Genomic DNA, 22059 nt, shown 5'->3' with positions numbered 1-22059 from the left:
TTTATTAAACGTGTCTAGCGGGATGATCTTCCAATTGCTACACATAGAGCAACTTAAGACCAAGGGGTGAAAGGACTGTAGGATCGACAAGTCACCTCTATAACTATCCTCTGAAGTATCCTAAACTCGGATGGTTATCGAGAACCCAGTCTAACCCGACGCACATCTAACCGCGCGTATTACAAGTCTATCCGGAACCAAGAAACTAGCTCTATGACACAAGAAGAAATCAGAAGTAGAAACTCGAACAAATTAAAAGGAAAAGAGGAACCGCAGAAGTGATCCGTCCGGTAGAGGGCAGTATTAGCATGGCCATTGCAAGCAGGAGCTTTCGTCAGGCCCTGAATGGGACTGGACACCAACCCACTCTCTTCGAACGAGCTTCTCCCCCGCTCTTATAAACTGCGAAGCATCTGCGCAGAAGTGTCTGTTTATCCTGTTCCAGGCACTGCTCTTTTATCAGATGCTTTCCCGGATATCCAACTCACGGACTTGCTGCATCAGAGATGCAGTACCCGGTGTTTCCTCATTACCCTCCATCGATCATGCCCTGAAGCCCAACAACCCTCACTGCTCCGCGCCGGAACAGAGTAGCAACGAGAGTTGGAGGAGAGATGTAGGAGCCTCTATTACTTGTGATAGTAGTGCGCCATTTCCAGACCGGCACGCTTGAACCCGCACTTGACATAGAAGCCCTCATTCGCCTCCGAGCAGTCAAGGATGGTCTGTAGATCGAATCATTAGCACAGATGCCAGATCAATGCAGGACTCCCTACAAAGCCCAAACAGCATGGAGACGGCGAATACATACCTTGTAGCACCCGACATTCTCAGCGACATAATCCAGCGCCTGAATGATCCTCAGACCCAGCTTCTTCCCCTGCTGTCCCTTCTCGACCGCAATGTCCTCAATATGGCCCACCAGACCCAGCGAGTGGATGAACTTGCGCTCCACGATCAGGCTCCCCGTGCCCACAATGCGGCCCGTGCCGTCGCAGATGACGAGCAGGTAGTATTCGTCGTTGCGTGCGGCCATCCAGTCGTAGCGCTCGTTCCATTGGTTCAGGGAGATGTCGCCGACGGTAGTGAGTACGCGCAGCACGTCCAGGTAGCCATTGTGGTAGTCGGAGCGGCGGAGCGGGCGAATGCTGTAGCCCTCCGGGAGGGCGGCGATGACGGTGGGAGAGATAAGGGAGGGAGAGAAGAGAGGCTTCTCGTCGGTAGCGGAGTGAGAGTTAGAGGAGGTGGAGGGCACGGGGGCGGAGCTGAGGCTGTCCTTCGCGGCGGTCGCGGTGGTTTTTGTCGTTGTCACCGTTGAATTCGACATCTTGGAAACGGGGAAGGCTGCTATTCTTGCGGGTTTATCTCAATCTGAGGTACAGATAGACAGTCAGAGAACGAGAATGGGGACGATATAATTGACAGAGATCCTTACTCAGCACGCAGTAGATGAGTTGGCGGGGTCGGTCTGGGAAGCAAACGGTCAAGTTGGATATACAATATAATGTCCAAAAGAGTAGCGGAGAAGCTGATCAATTGACAACAACGAAGGACAATGATACTAATAAAGATCACTGGCAAAATTGGTCTATAATGGGCTGGAGAAAGAGGAGAGGTCGCTGGTAGGAAGTGTCTCCAGGTCCCAAATATAAGTCAGAGAAGCTCCGGCAGGCGCATGCCCCGTCGTGGTCCAGGCGATTCGTTCCTGGCTGCGCCCGGTCAAGGGCTAGGCCGCGACATGGCCTTCAGCCGAGCGACCCAACAACACCAGCAGACTTATTCAACAAGATACAGAAAAAAGTTATGAAAAGCCTCCATGACTTACTAAGATAAGCTTGAGAGCTTGTGTACCATTTCTGCTTGCCGGAGCATCTCAAGGAAGCACCGAATATGTCCGGATTTCGTCAAAACCAGTTCTACAACGATTTTGTTTGGCGTTCCTCAAAAGACTCATGCTATTTTTATCACATCTCCCCAGCCACGGTCCGCTGTAGTAAGCTGAGCGGTACGCAGGTATGCAAAGATTCTTATATGTATACAATACCCGTTAAATCTAGTTTAACACTAATGAACACGTTACAGTTTTTCACTCCGCCGCAAACACCCTTCGGGCATTTATTTCTTCTCCTTAGGAGCAATCATCAGCTCCGGGCGGACGTACTTGTCGAAGTCCTCCTCGCTCAGAGCTTTGAGCTCCATGGCACTCTGCTTCAGGGTCAGGCCCTTCTTGTGAGCGTTCTTAGCCACCTTGGATGCCATGTCGTAACCGATGACCGGGTTGAGGCAGGTCACGAGCATAAGACTGTAGCAGCATTAGTATGATTACGTCAAGGCACAGTTTTGGAAGGTAGACATACCTCTCGTGGAGAAGAGCGTTGATGCGCTTCTCGTCAGCCTGGAGACCCTCAACAAGGTGCTCACGGAAGCTGTTCATACCGTCGGCAAGGATGCGCACGCTGTGCAGCAGATTGCGGATCATAACAGGCTTGAAGACGTTCAGCTCGAACTGACCGCTCATACCGCCGACAGTGGCAGCGACGTGGTTACCCATGACCTGGGAGCAGACCATGGTCAGGGACTCGCACTGGGTCGGGTTAACCTTGCCAGGCATGATAGAGGAACCAGGCTCGTTCTCGGGGAGGATCAGCTCTCCCAGACCGCAGCGAGGACCGGATCCAAGGTAGCGGATGTCCTGGGCGATCTTGAACAGAGAGCAGGCAAGAGTGTTCAGGGAGCCAGAGGCCTCAACAATCGAGTCGTGGGCGGCGAGGACCTCAAACTTGTTGGGAGCAGTCTTGAACTCAGTACCAGCAAGCTTAGAGATCTCCGCAGCGACGGCCTCGTCGAAGCCCTTGAAGGTGTTCAGACCAGTGCCAACTGCAGTACCACCCTGAGCAAGAAGGCGGAGGTGAGGAAGGGTAGCCTCAACACGCTCAATGTTGCGGTCAAGTTGCGCAACGTAACCTGAGAACTCTTGGCCAAGAGTAAGAGGGGTAGCATCCTGAAGGTGGGTACGACCGATCTTGATGATGTTGTTGAACTCCTCCACCTTCTGCTGCAGGGCATTGCGGAGGCTCTTCAGAGAGGGAAGCAGGGTACCCTCAATCTCGAGAACAGCAGCAATGTGCATAACAGTGGGGAAGGAGTCGTTAGACGAGGCGGACATGTTGACGTGGTCGTTGGGGTGGACAGGCTTCTTCGAACCCATCTTTCCTCCCAGGATCTCAATAGCACGGTTCGAGATGACCTCGTTGGCGTTCATGTTGGACTGGGTGCCAGAACCAGTCTGCCACACAACGAGAGGGAAGTGGTCAATGAGCTTAAGGGAAGCGACCTCAGCGGCGGCCTGCTGGATGGCCTCACCAATCTTGGGGTCTTGACGAAGGCCATTAACATCTATTTTCGGGTCATATGTCTGGAGGGTGCTTACCAAGGCCATACTTCATGTTCACAGTCGCGGCAGCACCCTTGAGGATACCGAATGCCTTGACGATGGGCGCAGGCATACGGTCCTGGGGCTGGTTGATCTTGAAGTTGCCCAGGGAGCTACATTCATGTCAGTTTCCGAAGTTCCTCCATTTTAAACGAATTTTGGGATAATTGAGTGGATAATTGAGTCTATCATCAAACATACCGCTGGGTCTGGGCACCCCAGTACTTGTCCGCAGGGACCTATACGGTAGTTTATTAGCGGATATAAGAACATGCGAATTGGACGAAATGGAAACCAACCTGGATCTCACCGAAAGCATCGGTCTCAGTTCGAGTTTCCTGGGCCTATTTGGGAAAACCCTCGTCAGCCAGCTTCCCCGCATTTCATTTGATAGCTCTGGAACAGATATCCGCCCCAGGTTGCTCCTTTGTATCTCGATTTCGTGCGTACCATTCTGATGGTCGTGCTGAAAGCCCTCGTACCCGAGACAGTGTTCAGGCTCTGGAGACGGGCAAACTGCGACTGGCGCTGGCCCTGAAGGTACCGGCAATTGGTGCTCAAGGCACGGCGGCAGTTGACCGCGAGGAGCCCCCGAGCTGCGGGGGAGGAGCTTCGAGCAGCATGTGCAACGGCGGCCATCGAGCGCACCGCGGCTCGGGACGAAGAGGCGGAGTGGTTAAGCATGACGACAGGTGCTGCAGCAGGGTTTTTCCCGTGTTAGTTGGTCTTGGAGAACCCAATGCCTCACAAGCAGACTTACAGGGTAGAAAAGGAGAAGAGAGGTGAAATACAGTATACACCTGTGGACGTGGAGAAATAAGAGTCTCTCGTTCCGGTCTGCCGATTCAGCAAAGGAACTGAGGCTTACCGATATTACCCGCCGGTACCGGCACGCCCCCCGGCCCGCAGTGTTTTCTACGCACATGGCCCGGTATCGCGTGTACGGTACGGTAAGGGACCCGTTGGATACACATACCCCAGCTCCAGTCTCCCAAAAGAGCCTCCTTCGCAGGATATCTCCAAAAGAAATGATTCTATACAATTGTTTACCGCTTTCGACATTGGCGCCATAGGTTTCGATCCTAGCGCTTTTCCGAGACCAAACTTCCGTGGCTCCTTTGCTTCCATCTTCTGGCGGATCAATCTTCTGCTAACATTTATGGAAGATACAATGCACGACATTTGATTCTGCAACTGCTATCGCGCGTCTACTGACACAGCTCCTTTTTCAGCGCCGCAATTACTCTTTCATTATACATCTTACCCCCTTCTAATATGCCATCGAGATACCCGAACGTATGGGGAGCGCCATTCACACGAATTAGTTCCGCCCGTGAACCAGCTGCATTCATCTTGGCAGCGTACGCCTCGCCTTCGTCGCGAAGAGGGTCCATCTCAGCAGTGAACACCAGCGCGGGTGCCAGATTCGAGAAACTAAGTGCCAGGATGGGAGAGATCTTCCAGTCCTGAATCCCCATCAGCCAGTCTGCACATTCAAAGCCCGGTTCACTTACATTCTCCGATCTCTCCGGTCGTGGAACTCCCAGGAAGTGCCTGTGAAAGTACTCTATCCGCGCCGCTGGGAGCGCGGCTGTGAACTCCATCTCCCGATATGATTCGTATGGAGTATTCTCGCGGTCAAAGCGGCCATCTGGTGTAAAGGTACTGTGCATATCGCATACAGGGACACATAAGATTTGGAGACGTAGCGGGATATTGGCATCCCGACAGAGATGGCTGAGGACGGCGGAAAGATGCCCGCCGGCAGAGACGCCCCCTACTGCAAACCGATCCAGGTCGAGATTGAACTCTGCTTTCCGGGACCGGATCTGGATGCATTATCAGCATAGAGAAACCGTTCTGCAGAACAGACCACTTACCCAGTTGAATGCAGCCCAGCTGTCGTCAACAGGTATAGGGTATTTAAATTCGGGTGCCAGACGGTAGTCGACATCGAATGCGACGAGGTCCCCTTCGAGGGCATCCACAATGCGTTTACAGAACTCATGGTCTGTATTAAGGTCTCCAAACACCCAACCACCCCCGTGGAAGTTGACGTAGGCCGCCCGTTTTTTCGGATTTCCCTTGTCATCGAGCACCGGAGCAGGCTCGAAGATCCGCACCTTAATCTCCCCATCCTTCACCGGGCATTTCTGCTCAGTGATGCGATAGACATCAGGACCAACTCCCCGCCCGTATGAGATCGTATACTTTGCGGGATTCTTCCGGTAGTCCTCAATCGGCACCTCGTGCGTGTGCAGGCGACCAGTATTATACTTGTTATAATGTTCCACATACACAGGGTCGAATCTAGATATTAATTCCGGCGGGATGCTGCTGTGGAGAGGCTGGTGGATGACAACTGGGCGGAGATTGTGCAGCGGTCCCTTTTCCTGCGCGGCCATGACTTCTGTACTGATCGATTGCTATATACTCAAGTTGTGTCTATTCAGGAACGTTAATAAGCAGAGGCATCAAGTTGCTCGCGATAGGGACGAAAAGAGTTCTTTTCGGAGTTCCACGACGCCTGATATGGATGTAACCAGCGGGGAACCGTGGGGGGTTCGCTTTCAAGCTCCCATCTCCGAAATTAATAAGTCTTCGGTTCCTTAATCTCACCCGTTGGACTGCCCTGCTTGCTATCTTCTACCCCGTACCCCCTCTTTTCCCTATTTCCCCGCTTGTCTGCCTGTCTCGGACGTCAATATCCTACTTAGTAAGAGTACCACCATATGTCGGCTAGAAGTCCGTGGCTGACGACTGGACCCAATAACCCCGCGCGCCAGACTCAGCCCTCGGGATGAATCTGAGAACATGATACGGTAGTAGACAGGTACTTTTCCGACTCCAGATACAATTATTTGGCCTTTTATCTTTTCCTTTAAGCAGGAACTGCCAGGCAGCTCAATGAGAAACTGCAGCAGTCGATCCCAACCAGAAAGAGCAACATACAAACTCGTCCATCAGCACTGGAGGTCCCCAGGATAGCAGCTGCTTCAAACATTCCGGAGAAAATACATTGATTATCAAGACCACTTCAATCTCTACACTCCTTAAAATGTCGCATGCATTAGGTGTTGAACCTAAGTCGCTGCAACCCTGGCCGGGCCCCGCGGACTTTTGAGACCTTCCTATCTGAGTTAGAACGCTTGAGGGCCGCCTCAACACCTAGGTAGGTATGAACTTCCGATTGGGATACTAGGATATCCATGGATTTGTGTGGGTACCATCGATATGGACAATTTTGATGTATAGGAGTACTGCGAGTATCACTCAGCTGATAGTATTTATTAACCGTTATCTACATTCTATTGCGATACCTGCTAAATTCTGGGTTACAGTGAGTGATGACTATGCGCCTACATTTGGAATGCATGTCGCGGCTGTGAAGCCTGTATTTATGGAAACAGAATGGAGCGAGAAGCTCCCCCATATGCCTCGACCTTGGTGTATTACTTGCAGACACTAAAGTGAGGGATGTTTTACTTTAGGATGGTGATTTAACGGATATCCAGGGAATCTCGTGATCATACCATAGACAGGGGAGGCGACGTACTGTTTGATAGTGTTTTGGAAAACATGGCTGCTGTTGTAGATTCTGGAGTTGAATAAGTTGATTACGCGCGATATATAATCCGCAAATCTCAAATGTGCTAGGGAAAAGTATACCATTCCGTGTCGCCAGGTAGTATGTTGCGTGAGATATCTAGTAAATGACAGTGGTTTCCCAATCAGGAAACAGAAAACATGATCTCAAAGTAATTCGAGGCAGATGACAAAAAAGCTCACACCCCCGGCCTACTAGAACCATACTAAAAGTGCTACGAAAACCCCACCTATGCTTCTGGCGGGCAGGGTTTTACAGGCATGGTCATCTCGTCTGTTGGCTGGGATATTATTGGTAACTACTGCACCGCCTCAACGATCGCTGCCTCTGGCTCGAACCAGGGGCCTTCTGTAGGAAAGGCGAGGCGAAAGCTTTTACTTTTACAGGGGATCGACTCGGACGGTTGACCCCTTGACCAGCAGGCCCCGGGTTCTCTTGAGGGGAGACGGCGATAGTGGTATATGAGGGATCGGGAGGGCACTGGGAGAGCCTATTCAACCAGAAGTGATAACATTCGACCTTGAGAATAGACAAATTTTTAGTATAAAGTCTCACTATTTGTATAGTAAGCAGTGAGAAATTGATACAAATAGTACATGTACATCTCCACATCTCAGACTCCAGTTGTATATATTGGAACTTATATCCACTGATGTGCTTAGACGCGGTCCTTGTAGACCTTTCTTCTATGGCTCTTGTATGTATTCTCATGCTACGAGTTAGGTCTACATACTCCCAGCAGCAGCAATATGCATTTTATTTCTATATAATTGGTCGAGCAAAAGAGCATGTCATGCATGAATAGGTAGATATAGATCCGAAACCGTCTCGCACGTGACATGTTCCAGACCAACTGTTCCTCAAGGGTGACATCGAACACTTGCCAGAATCCAGCATTATAAGCTCTTCAGTGATATACAAATCCATTATGTTAACATCGAGTATTTTACAACCATTCTAGTTTCCTGGCATCCTCTGGCGTCGTTGCCCGGCGCGACTCCTTTGAATTTACCCGGAAATGCCTGAGTCATTCGATACAAACTCCGATTACCTAAGTGGTACCCACCGGGGCGTTCCGCAAGGAGTCATGAGGGACAAGCGCTGGGACACTTTCCAAAGGTATATGTACTCTCTTTCTTTGCTTTACGCGGTATAATTCGAAGCCTGATACCGTAATTGCATTTTCTGCAGACTGTGAAGGCTTCCAGTGAGGTTTTTGGAGACAATGATAGCCGACTCGGAAACTCAAGCGGGGGTGTCTCGCAAGCCTTCGCTCTTTTCATCCCTTCCCCAGGTCGCCGGCGACGAGATTTTCGCACTTAGCCATGCGTACATAGCAGACAATCACCCCCAGAAAGTCAGCCTCGGTATTGGTGTTTACCGCACGAATGAAGGCAAACCGTGGCCTCTCCCCTCGGTGCGCAAGGCCGAGGAGCAATTGCTCGCTGAGAATGACATTACCAGGCACGAGTACCTCGCCATTGAGGGCGATGTGAAGTTCCTCGACCTGGCCCGGGATTTGATGTTCGGTTTCGAAGACAAGAATGAGTCACCCGCACAGCAGCAAGCAAAGCAGAGGATCGCATCAGTTCAGACCGTGTCGGGAACCGGTGCCAACCACGTCGGAGCACTGTTTCTCGCCATGTACCTGAAACCAAAGACTATCTGGCTGTCCAACCCCTCATGGGCAAACCACACGGCGATCTGGGATCTCGCCGGGGTTCCCCGGAAGACCTACCCGTACTATAACGCCGCAACGCGCTCTTTCGACTTCGAAGGAGCTATGCGTACACTTGAGGAAGAGGCTCAGGAAGGTGATGCTATCCTTCTTCACGCCTGCGCTCACAACCCCACCGGTCTCGACCCGACCAAGGAGCAATGGAAGGCCATTGCGGATCTGTGCGAACGAAAGGGAATCTTTCCGTTCTTTGACTCCGCCTACCAGGGTTTCGCATCTGGATCGCTTGAGGAAGATGCATGGGCCGTCCGGTACTTTTTCAACGAGAAGCCCGGGATGGAGATGTGTGTAGCTCAAAGCTTCTCGAAGAACTGCGGACTCTACGGTCAGCGTGTCGGGGCGTTCCACCTCGTAACAAACGGCGAGTCGCCGGACTTGAGGGAGAGGGCCGTGAAGAACCTCTGCCATATCATCAGAGGCGAATACTCCATGGCACCGCGTCACGGTAGTGAGATCGTCAAGAAGATCCTGACCAACGAGCAGCTGAAGGCAGAGTGGATCCAAGACCTGGATGTGATGAGCTCGCGTATTAAGAAGATGAGAAAGGCGTTGTATGATGAACTGGTCAGGTTGGGGACCCCAGGGACATGGGAGCATATCGTCAAGCAGGTACGGATATTCGTGACCCTACTTTTGCACAGGGCTTAAACGCAACAAATGCTAATAAGAATGTCTACAGAACGGTATGTTCTCCTACACCGGTCTCACACCCCAGCAGGTTCTCGCCATGAAAGAGAAGTACCACATCTACTTGCTTAAATCCGGAAGAGCATCAGTCAGCGGCTGTGAGTGCTTTCTCCAGTTTCCTTCCTACTATCCCTTGATACTGATAACGTTCTTAGTGACGGAGAAGAACGTCGAGTACGTCGCCAGAGCCATCGATGATGTCGTTCGGAATGTCGCATAAATCTAGAATACTTCCCCTAGAATTCAACGCATTGACGGGGTTAAGAAAAAAACCATTTGTATAAAAGCAATGCTTTGCCAGAGTTACGAAAAAAGTACTACCTGATCTGGTTAGATTTCGATTTCATTTACGACTGGAACGATATGGAAAAGAAAAATATAAGCATATGTACATACATACCATATTGCAAGCCATGATCAAGATTGAGATGAGCCTAATAAATATAAAATGAACCGACCAACCGAAGATTTGCTGGGGGTTCAGATTACTGCCTACTTACCCCGTAATTTCCATCATTGGTAGGCTACCTACCTAGTTGGTAGTCACCTGCAACAGCAGTCGACGTACATAGAGACCGGTCAGTCACCTTGACGGTTAGTTATGTAAGATTCCACATAGTTCTGGAATCCACATTAGGTAGGTACATACGTTTGCATAATCATTAAATCCGGATTCCGGAAATCGGCCTCTCTTGCTATTCGTCTCTCCCCCCCCGTTCTTTTTCTGTGTGGATGTACAGTACATATGTACAGCCTGCATAGCATGCATGCATATGTCAATGTAATATGCACAAATGACACTAGCGTTGTCTGACGATCTCTACTCATCCATTCACCGTTCATGGAAAATGGTGATCCCTGGATCTAGATGCATGTTTTACTGGCTGGCTAATGGCTGAGGGGTATATGTACATACAGAATACTTTAGGTTCAATGGGCACAGCAGCTGAAGCTAAACTTGTCTTGTCTACCGGCATGTAAGGTATAATAAGTCTGAGGGGATTTTAGTTTGTATGTCTGCACCCCGGCTATAGTGAAGTAATGCGCGCAGATTTGTTCCAGGACTTCTACATAAGCTTGCTTCCAAGTGTACCTTTGGCTGGGATAGGTAGGTAGGTAGCCCGGGATCGATTGGTTTCCAAGTTGGTAACTTTTTTATAGTTTCATTTTTATTACAACGCAATGCATTAATTATTTATATCTATTTGGTCTGAGAATAGCTTGGTTTGCGGACAATCTGATAGCAGGTACCATCAGATCCAGTAGCGTCGTTTCTTCTCATCTGATAGATTAGGCAGGTACTGTACTGCAACACCACCATGGGATAAAGGAAGCTCTGCATTCAGATAGCGATAGATAGAGAATTCTCGATCACATTGGTTTATTGACTTTCCGTGTCTTGAAATTAATTTCGACTCTTGTTGTTATACATAATTGATAAAGGCCGTGTGGAGCCTGTTACTATTTATTACATCTGAACATGACATGCACGAGCCTTATTAATTAAGTGTAGATTAGGCAGGGTATAACAGCTTGGATCACTGGGGTGGCTTCTGGAGGCCACGAGCTTTTTACACAGTAGTTTGAGAGCATAGTCAGATATGTACGTACATAGTAAGTAGGCTTTGAATGGGCATTATGATTCTGTATGTACCTATGGAATCATTATGTCTGCTATGTACTTGTATGCCATCGCGATACGCGATACGTGCAGTGCTTCTTATATGAATATAGTAGTGGTATGTAGTAGTAATTAGAGATTCGTGAGATCTAGCAAGAGGCTCCTATGCAGTTTGAGTAGGTGAGAATCTGACCTTAGTCTGGAGCTTCTAAAACTACACTTACCATTACTAAGTAGTATCATCCATCCCCCGCGTGTCAGCAAGGATAGGGTGCTGCGGCAAAACGGTGGTGGCACAAGTCACGACCGGGACGACACGAGATGGAGATGAGATTGTCTCCGTCTTCCGGCGGGGCTCACGCTCGTGCTCGCCGCTCGTCATCATCATCTCGATTCACCGAAACCTACCGCCAGATGTGGAAAAGACCCAATCAGGAACGGGGGGTTGGCCCTGAGCGGGGGCGTAATAGCCGGATCCGTGATTGGCCGGGAGAGGTTCCAGAACCCGCTTGGAGTTGGAGGCAGCGATATGCCAGCCCCTCACTCTCGGTCACGAGTCACGGAGTCGAGCGACTTATCGACCGAAGGATGGACAGAGAGATTCTCCGTGCTCCGAGCTGCAGGCTTGAAGCCCTGGAGGGAAAGCAAAAGAGAAAAACTGGACAGACTCCATGTCGGTGACCATGATGGACTGATGGACTGATGGAACCTAAACCCCGAAAGGGCGTGGCGAGCCCGGCTCCCCCGCTCGGTGGTGCTGCAAGTGCTGCTGCCGTCCTGCCTGGAATAATCCTGGGTGAGTCGACATGGGTCTGCTGGAGCTTTCAGTCATAGTGAGGCCACGCGAAAGGATGAAGAGGATGAGCGATGGAAAGATGGATCGATGGCAAGACCTGTTGTCTTGTTGCCCAAGTGGCGATGCGATCATCGGGAGACAGTCCTCCTGGTTTCGCTTTATCGTGTGTTGTCGTCTGTAGACTCATCTTGTTCCTCCAGTTGAGTTGGTTACACGTTATTATCATTATTACTCAGACCGGGGCAATAACAGTGATGATGCGGGGAGAGTTGATAATAATAGTAGAGAGCACGGGTAAATGATAGCAATAGTATTGATCTCAAGTGGACCGCAACTTATCAGTGCTACTAGTTAGATGGGTCGCTGAGGTCAGTTTGGTCTCCCCGCGGCCCTGGTAGGTAATAGATACGAGGGCAGCATTTACTACGACTAAGAATTATTTTTTTTCTTTTTCCGCGCAACCCTTCCTGCAGATAACGTGATCTGTCGCATCTTTTCCAAGAATGTTCTTTTCCAGATAGCGGACTGGGGGGCCTTCCTGCTGATCTAACCAACTACTGTAAGGTCGGCTCCGATGTCGCCCAGCAAGCCCACCCTATTGGTAGCGCATTTGTTAGGACAGGGCAAAAGAGAATTTTTGCGGACAGATGGATGAGCACGAGACTTTGCGCAGTTAGGCGCAGAGTCATACAGAGTACAGATTTTTCTGCTGCAGAAGAATAATGATTACTATTGGGACGGGGTGCCCATCATGCACACAGTACGTGGTACATGTACCGCGCGCGGTCTTGATGATTCTCGAGTCCCAACTGCGTTTAGCTAACTGCCACGAGATGATCGTCCTTGAGGTATAGGCCAGTCGGCAGCTTGCGGTGGATTTACCACGACAGGACAACTCCACGACCGTCCGCGGTGAACCAGCTGTATGAGTGTTTTCGCCTGCTCTGGCGTCACCAGAGACGATAACAATCACGCGCGACTCCTTTAGCGCTTCAAAACGTAGGGCTACTATGCATCGTTACCAGGTACCTACGTAGCTGTAGATGAGCTTTCATACATAGCTCCATGTGCTACTGCTTGAAAGGAATCTAGAGATCCACTGGAATGGATCCTGGTACTGTACCCCTTTGATGCCTGGGCCTAGTGGTGACTCTGTTGTCACCTACTGGGTCGTGCAACGAAGCATGGTGGAGCTCTTACAACCTTCGAGGCTGGAGCTTCGAGATGGTTTCCAGCCACTTACTTAAGTTGCTCAAAAAAGGACAACAAGTGATGACCAAACCACCAGCATAGTCACTATATAGAAAAAAATTTTTTCTACGCTGGAGCAGAGGATCACTACAACAGGAGGGGTACGTTCGGGCAGGGGGAGGGGCTGGTCGATGCAGGACAGCTCTCTCATCTGTATGGATGGTGGATCGGGCAGGCAGAGAGAACGTGGGTAGGAGCGAGAGAAAAAAAGAGACGAAGCAGATCAGCATGGGACACGCTGACTGGCTGGCTGTGGAGTCATCAGTATCATGCTCGTTCTGGTAGATTTAAGGCCACTGCCCACGCGCATAAGGACTTATGCTGTCTGTGTCTCATTGCCTCCTCCCAGCTGGGTCTAGGTGGCGCGGGCTGGGAGAGCGGAAGCGGTGGTTGGCTGGTGTCGGATGCGGTCCATCAACAAGGCGGCGGTGGACGGCAGCAACCAGGAGAAGCAGAGACTGGGAAGAGAATAGCCGAGTCGGAGGCTGGAGTACTGGTAGTTGGTGAGCTTAGAGCTCTGTTATGCTGCTGTAGAAAAAGTGAACTGCCCCCCAGCCCTGCGGGTGGTTTAGTTGTTTTTGTTTTCATTCTGCTCCAGAACGCCGACATGACCTGGCCACGGTACTATATCTGCGCAAGCAGCTTCTAGGAGTCTGCCACGAGAGATATTCAGTTGATTAATCACTATTGCTATTCTTCTTCTTCTTCTTCTTGTTTTGGTTGTATCATCATCGCCCGTTTTTCTTCTTCCCTGCCCGACCTTTTGCGCCTTTCAGCCCTATCCAGATCCAGCCCGTCGCGGTCACGGTTGCCATCTTTGCTGCCTGTTGCCCAGCGGCAAAGAGTACGAGGCGTGGTCCCACGAGAGTCTTGCTTCGAGAGAGTGTTCGTGAGGTGAGACACCGTGCCCTGCCCCGTTTCGCCCCCGTAAGGCCGCGTCGAAACCCCCCCAAGAGTCACCGCCCACGGCTGCCGGGAGCCCACCGGACCCGCGCTGTCCATGCCCAACCAGGGCCAGACGTACCGCTGAGCACAGCACAGCACAGCACCGCATCCTATCCCGGAACCTGCCAGACTCATCTTGTTACAGTCATATCCGCATCCGCCTTCGTGCTCCCCGTATAAACCTCACCCCCGACCGGAGCTGCCTCTTGTGCTCCTCGAGACCTTCGTGCCTATTCTCTTCCGCCGCCGCTGCTTTGTGTGGTCACCTCGTTCGCCTCCCTCTCCCCCAGGTGACTGTTGACTGCGCGTCCCTGTTTCCGCTGCGGCCTTGAATCCTGCCTCCGCCACCTCGCCACTCCCAGCTGCTCAGGAACGAATAGGGTGGGTGAGTGACTGTCCTATTCCCTTTCGTCCCATTCTTTCTTTTGATCCACTCGTCTCGTCCTGCTGGAGGTTCCCGCCGGTGACGGGTGTTGGTGACTGGCCCGCCCGCTGGTTAGTCATTGCCTGTTTGCTCCGCGCTCCCCCCATAGTCATCCGCTGCCCTCCCCGGCTCGTGGTTACCTCCGCCATCCCTGGGGCCTTGGAGGGGACTCATAAAAGAAAGCAGAAGAGCCCTCTTGAGATCAAAAGCTTTGCTGACTCCGCTCCACCTCAGCTTGTTGGTGACTTGCCTCCCGCTTTCCCGCCGCGCCTCCAGCCTCTTTCCGTTGATAGACAGCCGACTGCCTTAACAAGCGCCAGGCCTTCACTGGTGCTGCCTGCTTGTTGACAGTCCGCCGTTTTATCGGCGCCCCTTAACTACCCTCCAGAACCCCGCGATTCCAAGATGTACCCTGTTGCAGAAATCTCCTACGTTCCGATCATCCGCGTTGCAGAATCCTCAGCTACAGATCTCCGAAAGGCCGGTAAGACTGTTGCGCGTGTCTAGAGAAGGCCGGTTTCAGTCTGTGAAAGAGTCACGCTGGTATTCCCTGTGCTGCGCCGGGCATATCCGCGTACCTCTTGTGGTCTACATCTGAATTATTCGGCTGGATCTACATCGGACTCTACAAACGGTGATCGGAAATTATTACCTACGTCCTCTTGACCCCTCCTTCACCTCAACGCTTTCTTCTCGACGAATACCTTATACATTCACCACGCGATCCGACCTTGAATACCTACTGCTCACCTCCTCTTCTTCGAATTCCTTCACTTCCGTCCATATACTGTGCAAGCTGGCGAGCTATCAGCTCTAAGGGCCTTCCGTCGCCTATAGTAAAAGACGGGCCTGCTCTATTCGGTTTCCCTTTCCGGTTTTTGCTCAACGGTCTATCTACAATTTCACGGTTCTAAATCGGCCATCCTGCTTGGGCATATCTGTGGCTGGCAAAACACGCTCCCGAAGGTTGCCGCGATCTTGTATGACCCTTTGACCTACAGATCGAGTGTTCAATTTGCGAGTTACAACACGGCAACGTCCTGGATATGTCAGGGATGGACGTCTTGGGTTTGAGTCTTTCAAACCCAAGTATTCAGCAGAAAGCATCGCATGCTCATCCTTATGCTTCTTCGATCGCCTCGTCGGCCTCCTCGTCGTCCTCGTCCATTTTTTCCCTGGACTGCGTTTCCTCCCAGAGCTCGATCTCTTCGTCTTCGACGAACCCTGTAGACGTCATCTGGGAGAATGAGGCGTCGGGTGAGTCTCAAGTGACGGGCAGAGGTTTGGTTCATTCAAATGAATCTAGTTCCCGTTGCCTTCGTGGTGGTGTAAGGGGAAGTGCTCCTAAAGTTGCTGACGCTGCAGTGCCGCCGGAGTTGCGGAAGCACCCTCGGCGTACCAGCTGCAACAATGTCGCTCAGCCGAACGGCGTCCCCTCAGCATGTCCGCGGCCGCCGCCTTCCCTTGTGCGTCAGTGTGAGCGGAAGGTCAATTTCGTCGATAACCTTGTCGGTAAGTCTCATTCAGATGTGGGCTTTTTGCTGTTCACTGGCTAAGATCCTACAAAGATACGGCGTCGCAGATAGTGGAGGCGATCTGGCCGCTCTCAGTGATGGCACTCCGGAGCGACTCCCCTCTCGGATGTAAAGGTGTCCTGCCCCTCCGTACTTTCATTCAGGAGACGTTGCGGAGATCTCGGACTAGTTACAGTACACTGCAGGTGGCACTGTACTACCTGATTAAGATCAAGCCTCACGTGCCGAAACATAACTTTACCATGGAGCAGCCCCGCGATAAACCGGTCTCTCGGGCCATGCAGTGTGGTCGACGCATGTTTCTGGCTGCGCTGATCCTCGCATCCAAGTACCTGCAGGATCGGAACTACTCCGCTCGTGCTTGGAGCAAGATCTCGGGACTGAACACGCTTGAGATCAACCAGAACGAATTGGCGTTCCTCGAGGCTGTTGGGTGGAGGCTACACATCCCGGAATCCACTTTCCAGCGGTGGACAGATATCGTCCTTAAGTACACTCCAGGTGCGGGTGGACCTGGTCCCTTGGATGGTCAATGTTGGCGCACGATTATTCCCAAGCTCACTCCGGAGCTTGACAATATTGACGTGGAACCCGCTAGTCCGTGGGGCTTTGGTGGTTTTGAGACAGCGCCGGCTGCAGATTCCCCATCGCCTCGCAGCACTCTTGCGCGCGAGTCCGCGATGGCCAATCTGTCTTCGAATGAACAAACACCAACGTGTCCGCGCAATATTCCGCTGACTCTCGAACCCACCCCGCGTATGGAATGTCCTAACCCGCAACTGCCTGCTATCCCCCGACCTAGCCTCCTCCCGACTCCACAGATGACGCCCCAGTCAAGTGCCGCCTCTACTCCTGCTGTGAGTGTTGGCGGCATCTACCCCCGCAGGCCGTCAATCTGTGCCGCTATGACCCAAGCTCAGAACGTCTGCATGTCTCGATCGACGCTGGATCAACGCCCCCCGCCGACATTCTGCAGCAAGTCGGGAATCTCGGAAGGTTACCCCGCTATGGTTCGCCGCTCTTCTCTGGCCCGGTCTACCTCGTCGACTTCGTCGCCAGAGTCGATGATTTCCGACGTCTCGACCGTCTCGTCCCGTTCGTCACGGTCCTCGTCAATGTCTTCCAACGCATCTGGGACTTGCGCGCTCGTTCAGTCTAGATTGGCCGTCAGGGCGACTCGTCGATGCGCAAACAACTCCCTGAAGGAGTGCAGGAAGAACCTGGCGATCGCTTCTCCCATTGATGAGTCGGGATTGGCCGAGATGTACAGCTCTCCAGAATCCTATACAGGGCCCGCAGGACAGGTTCCTGACCTATCTAACTTCTCTCTGAGCACCCCCATCGACCTAACTGCTCAGGAAGCAGCCCAGGGTCTCTGTGAGCTATCTGGTGCGATACCACGTTCCAACCCGCCTTCTGAGCCATCTTTCGAAACCCGGCGGTGCAGAAAGCGTGGTCGCACCTCTGATGAACTCACGCTACAGAGCAACGTCCGTCAGATGATGAACATGGACACGATGAAAGATGACCAGGTCGTCCTGTCGGACCAGAACGTCGCTGACTCGTTTTTGATTTCGCAGCCAAAGGGTTTGCAATCCCCGTCGGCCTGCCAGCTTAGCTCGCTCAAGCTTCCCGTTCCTACTGGGAGCATGAAGCGAGCCTGCTGCGGAACCGAGGCGAGAAAGATCCCATTGAATACTAAAAACAGGTCAGAGTTTACGGATTAAGTTGTCTTCCGTTCCCTCAAGGAAAAAAAAACACATCTTAATATGAATCCGCCTCACTTCACGTGGGCGGATGCCTTGCTACACGGAGGAGAGGCTCTTCAAAAGCAAGAGCGGCTGGCGGATGTGTTTTCCAGTTTCTCTCCGAGCGCGATGTCTTGTGTGTATATACCCTGCTGTCGTCAAGAGGTCGGGAAAAGCGTGTGTTTAGTTCTCTTTACGTATCTCGCTCCGCCTGCTTGCCTCTTTGCTCAGGCTGGGAATTTCCCAGCAGTCCCTCAATTGTATGATGTACGCAAGGGTGGTTATCGTCGCAGTTGTATTACTGCTTGCTCATTCTTTTCTTTCTCATTTGTCAAAGGCGTGCGGTCGGCACGGTGGGTTTTTACTGTCTTTTCTTTCTTTGTTGTCTTTTTTTACGGTCAAATACTGGGAAAGGGTTATCCCATGTGGGGGCAGAGGCGAGTTGGCATCCTACGGAGTCGAGTCTTACATGTCTTCGGACAACTGGCGTCGTATTTCTTTTATTGTCGCGTTCCATAGCCGACCAATAGGGTGGGTGATTAGGAACAGGACGATCTACCTGCGTGCACGTAGGATAGCCACACAAATACAGTACAGTAATCTCTAAGAATCCTTCGTGCTCTGTGCTTCCAAGGTTCTCCGTACGTGTTAGTATAGGCAGCAGTCTATGAAAGACCCCCAGTAGCCTTCTATTTGCACAAACCAAGTCCCAGACGGGCCGCAAGCAGGCAGGCCTTGGTGTCTCCGTTGGATGTCACGAGGGCTGCTGCCTCGTTGGCCCAGAAGCCGTTGGGTCTTCGGATGTAGTCTGACTCACTGCATACAGCCCACGACGCCAAGCCAAATACCTGGCGGTATCGGGGTTGTTTCGGCATTTTCGGGTCCTGTTTCTTGGTATATCATCTAGCGGTGCTCAGGATGGTCAGCAAGTAGTAGATCCGCTGTGGCAAGACGTATAAAACACCGGTGAGTCACACGTAGTAGAGACAGTGTCCGTGGGCAGAGGAATCATCATCCATGGGTGTGGAGGGATGCAAACTCCGCAAACAGGAAGCAGGCTGCGTTCCCGTCACGTGGTATCGGAAAGGACCGGAAAGGGCCGGAGGTCACCTGAGAACGGACGGGAAAACCCGATCTGACGGGACTAGCCGTATTAGTATTAGCGTCATCAGATAAGATCGTACTGGTGACTTTGATTATGCGGGATTGGGTATAGGCCGTCAAACGGTCACGCTTTCCCCTTTCCGAACACATGATACCATCACCTGGGGCCACTCGGCACTCTGCGTCCCCCGCCATTCTTTGCTTGTCCACCTCCTCTTCCCTTATAGCAGTTCTTCTCCCCGTAAACAGAGCCTGAGTTTGTTTTCCTTCGCCAACACCCTCAATTTCAGAGGCTGGGAAAACCCGCTTCCGGCTGCTGCGAGCTCTGCAGAAAGCTAAACAAGTCGAAGCTACACCGCACCATGCGCGGCCTTTCTATCGTCACCTTCTCCTCAATCCTCTCACTTCTGCTGCTATGCATTCAAGTGACGGCAGTTCCTCTGGCTGACTCCGACAATGGAGCTCCGGGCCAGGCCCTGCTCACAGGGGACCCTCTAAAGGATTTCGTATCCTCCGTGACCAAGGGCAAGGAACACCACCACTCGCACGACTCCGACGTACAGGATGATGACGACGCCATCTACATCCAGGATGAAGATGACGATGGCGATGATGATGACACCGTCGAGCCTCTGACCCGCCCATCCTGGTTCACGTCCACCTTGAGAGCGCGTCGCATGCTGGCCCTCTCCAAGACCGGCATAGTCTCGACCATCTTCCCGGACCATCTTCCATCGACCTCGAGTGCTCCGCCTGCCGTCGCAGGGCTCTCGATCCCTCTACCGGAATACATCGCTGATTGCGATGAGGATCTGCCGGACGGCAACGGCGGCGAGGGTAACCCGACTTTGCTTGCGCTGCGCGTCGCAACCACGTTCCGCAACACGGCCGTCGGGTCGAATATCTCTCTTTCCCTCGACTGGTGGGATCATCTCGACAAGACGAAGCCCGTCTACCCAGGCTTCCCACTCAGCGCGGCAGGCCTTCCCCGCGTGACTCTTTTCGGATATGTCGTTCCATTCCCAACCCCGCTCTCTAACGAGACTAAATCCACGCTCGAGTCGTGCTATCTGTCTTCCCACCCGGACGCAGCGGTGTGGTTACCCGAAAAGCAGGGCTCGCCGCATTCGAGCTTCTGGGCCAGGATGGTCGTCACGCAGGCGTACTGGATCGGAGGATTCGGGGACACGCAGCAGATCGGATGGATCAATATGACGGAGTGGGCAGGCATTAGGAGGAAGGGCAGTCTGCCGGGCGTTGGGGACGGACGGGGATGGGAGGATGTGAGGTTGCCGGGGGAGGAGGATGCTGATGACTATGGTGATGAGTAGAACTATCTCATATCTCTATTCATATCTGGAAGAGGTTGGCTTTCTCTCTGGCCAGCTTTTCAATATCATCTATTGTCCTTCGACTGCGGGAGTTTGCCTTTCTTGTTTCTTTTGCTAAATGAAGTCATAGCCGAACCGCGGTCCTTAATGGCCTGGTATGGTACGGTACAACATATTGCATGGATTGATGAAATCTCTTGATGAGGCCAACGATAGCAGTATGTTTAAAGTAGCTTTCTAGCTAGGTAGCTTGTGTGTGGGGAGTTAGTTAGACTTCCATTCCGATTGGAGATCGACAGGTAGCAGGTGATTGGTTGGATATACAACATAGATAGACCGCCACATCTACAGTCAGTCGCTTCGTGACAAAAACAATTAAGAATAGATAAATACAAAGAAATATTGCCAGGGTTAGTTAGAGCGTTGATCACTCTGAAGGTTGTATTGTGACTTTTTTAATGAGCTGAGTAGATGGAGTAAAATGTCCGCTCAGCCAGCTCAGCCCGACCAGACCTCAAGCCAGTATAGATAGATAGTATTATAAGCTCCCTGAGGTAAGTAGGTACCTGACTATTACATAGTTGAGCCCCCCTTGAAGTGTCAGAAGGAACTGCTGCTTCAAAATCACAGACAGCTCATGTGCTGGTTGTGTCTTGGTCGGTTGATTGATCAACGGGCATCAGTTAGGTAGGTAGATTCAGTCTATGGTCTACACTTCTCCAAGGTGGGTGTTCTTTCTCTCTCCCTGTCTCCATCTCTGTCAACTACTTCAGAATGGAGGATTGACAGCCAATAACGGATATAGGAATAACATTCAAGAAGGATTCAAGCTTATCTGTGATAAGCATGGGATGGTTCCTGCTCCCCCTTGTGGGGGCCAAGCATCCTGCAAGAACCCCGTTCTGAACAAGCTATCCATGTTAATTTAGACCACAATCGGTTCAAATCTTTGGGGGCTGCTTTCACATCATACTCCGACTGCTCGGGGGAGTCTTGGTGTCGCTTTTTCCAGCTCGTCCATCAGGACATCATAAATACTACTTTATTCCACTCTTTAAAATGACGAAAGGCAGCGCTCTTTCTGTTAAACGATCGAAGAGATATCGGATTCTTTCCTTCCCTGCCTCACGCTGCCCATTATGAAGCTCTTCTACGCCTTGCTACCACTGGCTTTCATTGTCTTGGGTGATCTTGTCGCTGCAAGCCCTTTCAACCCCCTCAGCTACGGAGATTTCGTACGCAAAGATGGCCTTGAAAACTCAACTTTCCCTGATGCGGCCAGTCCTCTCGAAGAACATACACATGTTGCCCGGGCGAGAAGAAAGCCGCCGCCGCCGCCGTCTCCAAAGTACGATACCCAGGTGAATGGCACAAAATACATCGCATTTCTCAACGACCCAAGAAGATTACCACATGGGCTGGAGGAGAGCACGAAGATCTGCAGATTCTGTACACTCTTGAGAATGCTTGAATCACCTTCGAACATGCTTGAAGGAAAGGATAATACAGTACCTATTACCATATCTTTCGACATTTGTTATATTGCGATCTGGACTGGCTTTGGTTAGACTGTGACCTATTATAGTGTCTAGGTACCCTGCAATAGCTTCAAATTCAACATGGGTATAAAATAGCAATCTGCCCAGACAGTAGGTGACGGGGGAGGGGGTGCCGAAAGAAATGGCACAGTACTGCACAAGATATATATAGCCACCATAACGGGTCCCTATCATTAGTGCCCGGCGCAGTGCAGTGCCTCACACCCGCCCCCACCGCATATGACCTGCTAGCAGTCTCTAGCGGAGGAGTTATAAGACGTGATCAACTCTTGACTTTTCC

At 51.6% G+C, this 22059-nt stretch overlaps 6 protein-coding genes across 6 annotated transcripts; 3 read left to right on the top strand and 3 right to left on the bottom strand.

Moving 5' to 3' along the window:
• Positions 1-629: 629 nt before the first annotated feature.
• VTN00DRAFT_8962 (uncharacterized protein) lies at positions 630-1327 on the bottom strand (the record flags this gene model as incomplete). The annotated part of the gene is made up of 2 exons (XM_069435869.1): positions 630-725; positions 812-1327. The coding sequence occupies 2 exons, from the start codon at positions 1325-1327 to the stop codon at positions 630-632; spliced, it is 612 nt and encodes a 203-aa protein (XP_069285772.1).
• A 788-nt stretch (positions 1328-2115) lies between these two features.
• On the bottom strand, positions 2116-4117 carry VTN00DRAFT_8961 (uncharacterized protein; the record flags this gene model as incomplete). Its single annotated transcript, XM_069435868.1, has 6 exons — positions 2116-2302; positions 2358-3375; positions 3431-3546; positions 3635-3672; positions 3733-3777; positions 3884-4117. 6 exons carry the CDS (start codon positions 4115-4117, stop codon positions 2116-2118), a joined length of 1638 nt encoding a protein of 545 aa, XP_069285771.1.
• A 524-nt stretch (positions 4118-4641) lies between these two features.
• On the bottom strand, positions 4642-5838 carry VTN00DRAFT_8960 (uncharacterized protein; the record flags this gene model as incomplete). The annotated part of the gene is made up of 3 exons (XM_069435867.1): positions 4642-4899; positions 4948-5262; positions 5314-5838. 3 exons carry the CDS (start codon positions 5836-5838, stop codon positions 4642-4644), a joined length of 1098 nt encoding a protein of 365 aa, XP_069285770.1.
• Positions 5839-8265: 2427 nt separating this feature from the next.
• On the top strand, positions 8266-9685 carry VTN00DRAFT_8959 (uncharacterized protein; the record flags this gene model as incomplete). Its single annotated transcript, XM_069435865.1, has 3 exons — positions 8266-9387; positions 9458-9563; positions 9621-9685. 3 exons carry the CDS (start codon positions 8266-8268, stop codon positions 9683-9685), a joined length of 1293 nt encoding a protein of 430 aa, XP_069285769.1.
• A 4055-nt stretch (positions 9686-13740) lies between these two features.
• VTN00DRAFT_8958 (uncharacterized protein) lies at positions 13741-17764 on the top strand (the record flags this gene model as incomplete). Its single annotated transcript, XM_069435864.1, has 8 exons — positions 13741-13754; positions 13910-14027; positions 14224-14368; positions 14441-14463; positions 14737-14787; positions 14854-14986; positions 15868-16014; positions 16071-17764. 8 exons carry the CDS (start codon positions 13741-13743, stop codon positions 17762-17764), a joined length of 2325 nt encoding a protein of 774 aa, XP_069285768.1.
• A 1487-nt stretch (positions 17765-19251) lies between these two features.
• Positions 19252-20220, top strand: VTN00DRAFT_8957 (uncharacterized protein; the record flags this gene model as incomplete). Its single annotated transcript, XM_069435863.1, has 1 exon — positions 19252-20220. One exon carries the CDS (start codon positions 19252-19254, stop codon positions 20218-20220), a length of 969 nt encoding a protein of 322 aa, XP_069285767.1.
• Positions 20221-22059: the final 1839 nt, after the last annotated feature.

Source organism: Thermoascus crustaceus, assembly GCF_041956765.1.
Source record: "Thermoascus crustaceus strain CBS 181.67 unplaced genomic scaffold VTN00scaffold_6, whole genome shotgun sequence".
Classification (NCBI taxonomy): domain Eukaryota; kingdom Fungi; phylum Ascomycota; class Eurotiomycetes; order Eurotiales; family Thermoascaceae; genus Thermoascus; species Thermoascus crustaceus.
The sequence above is the reverse complement of the archived record's forward strand: the minus strand, read 5'-3'. Positions and strand labels throughout refer to the sequence as shown.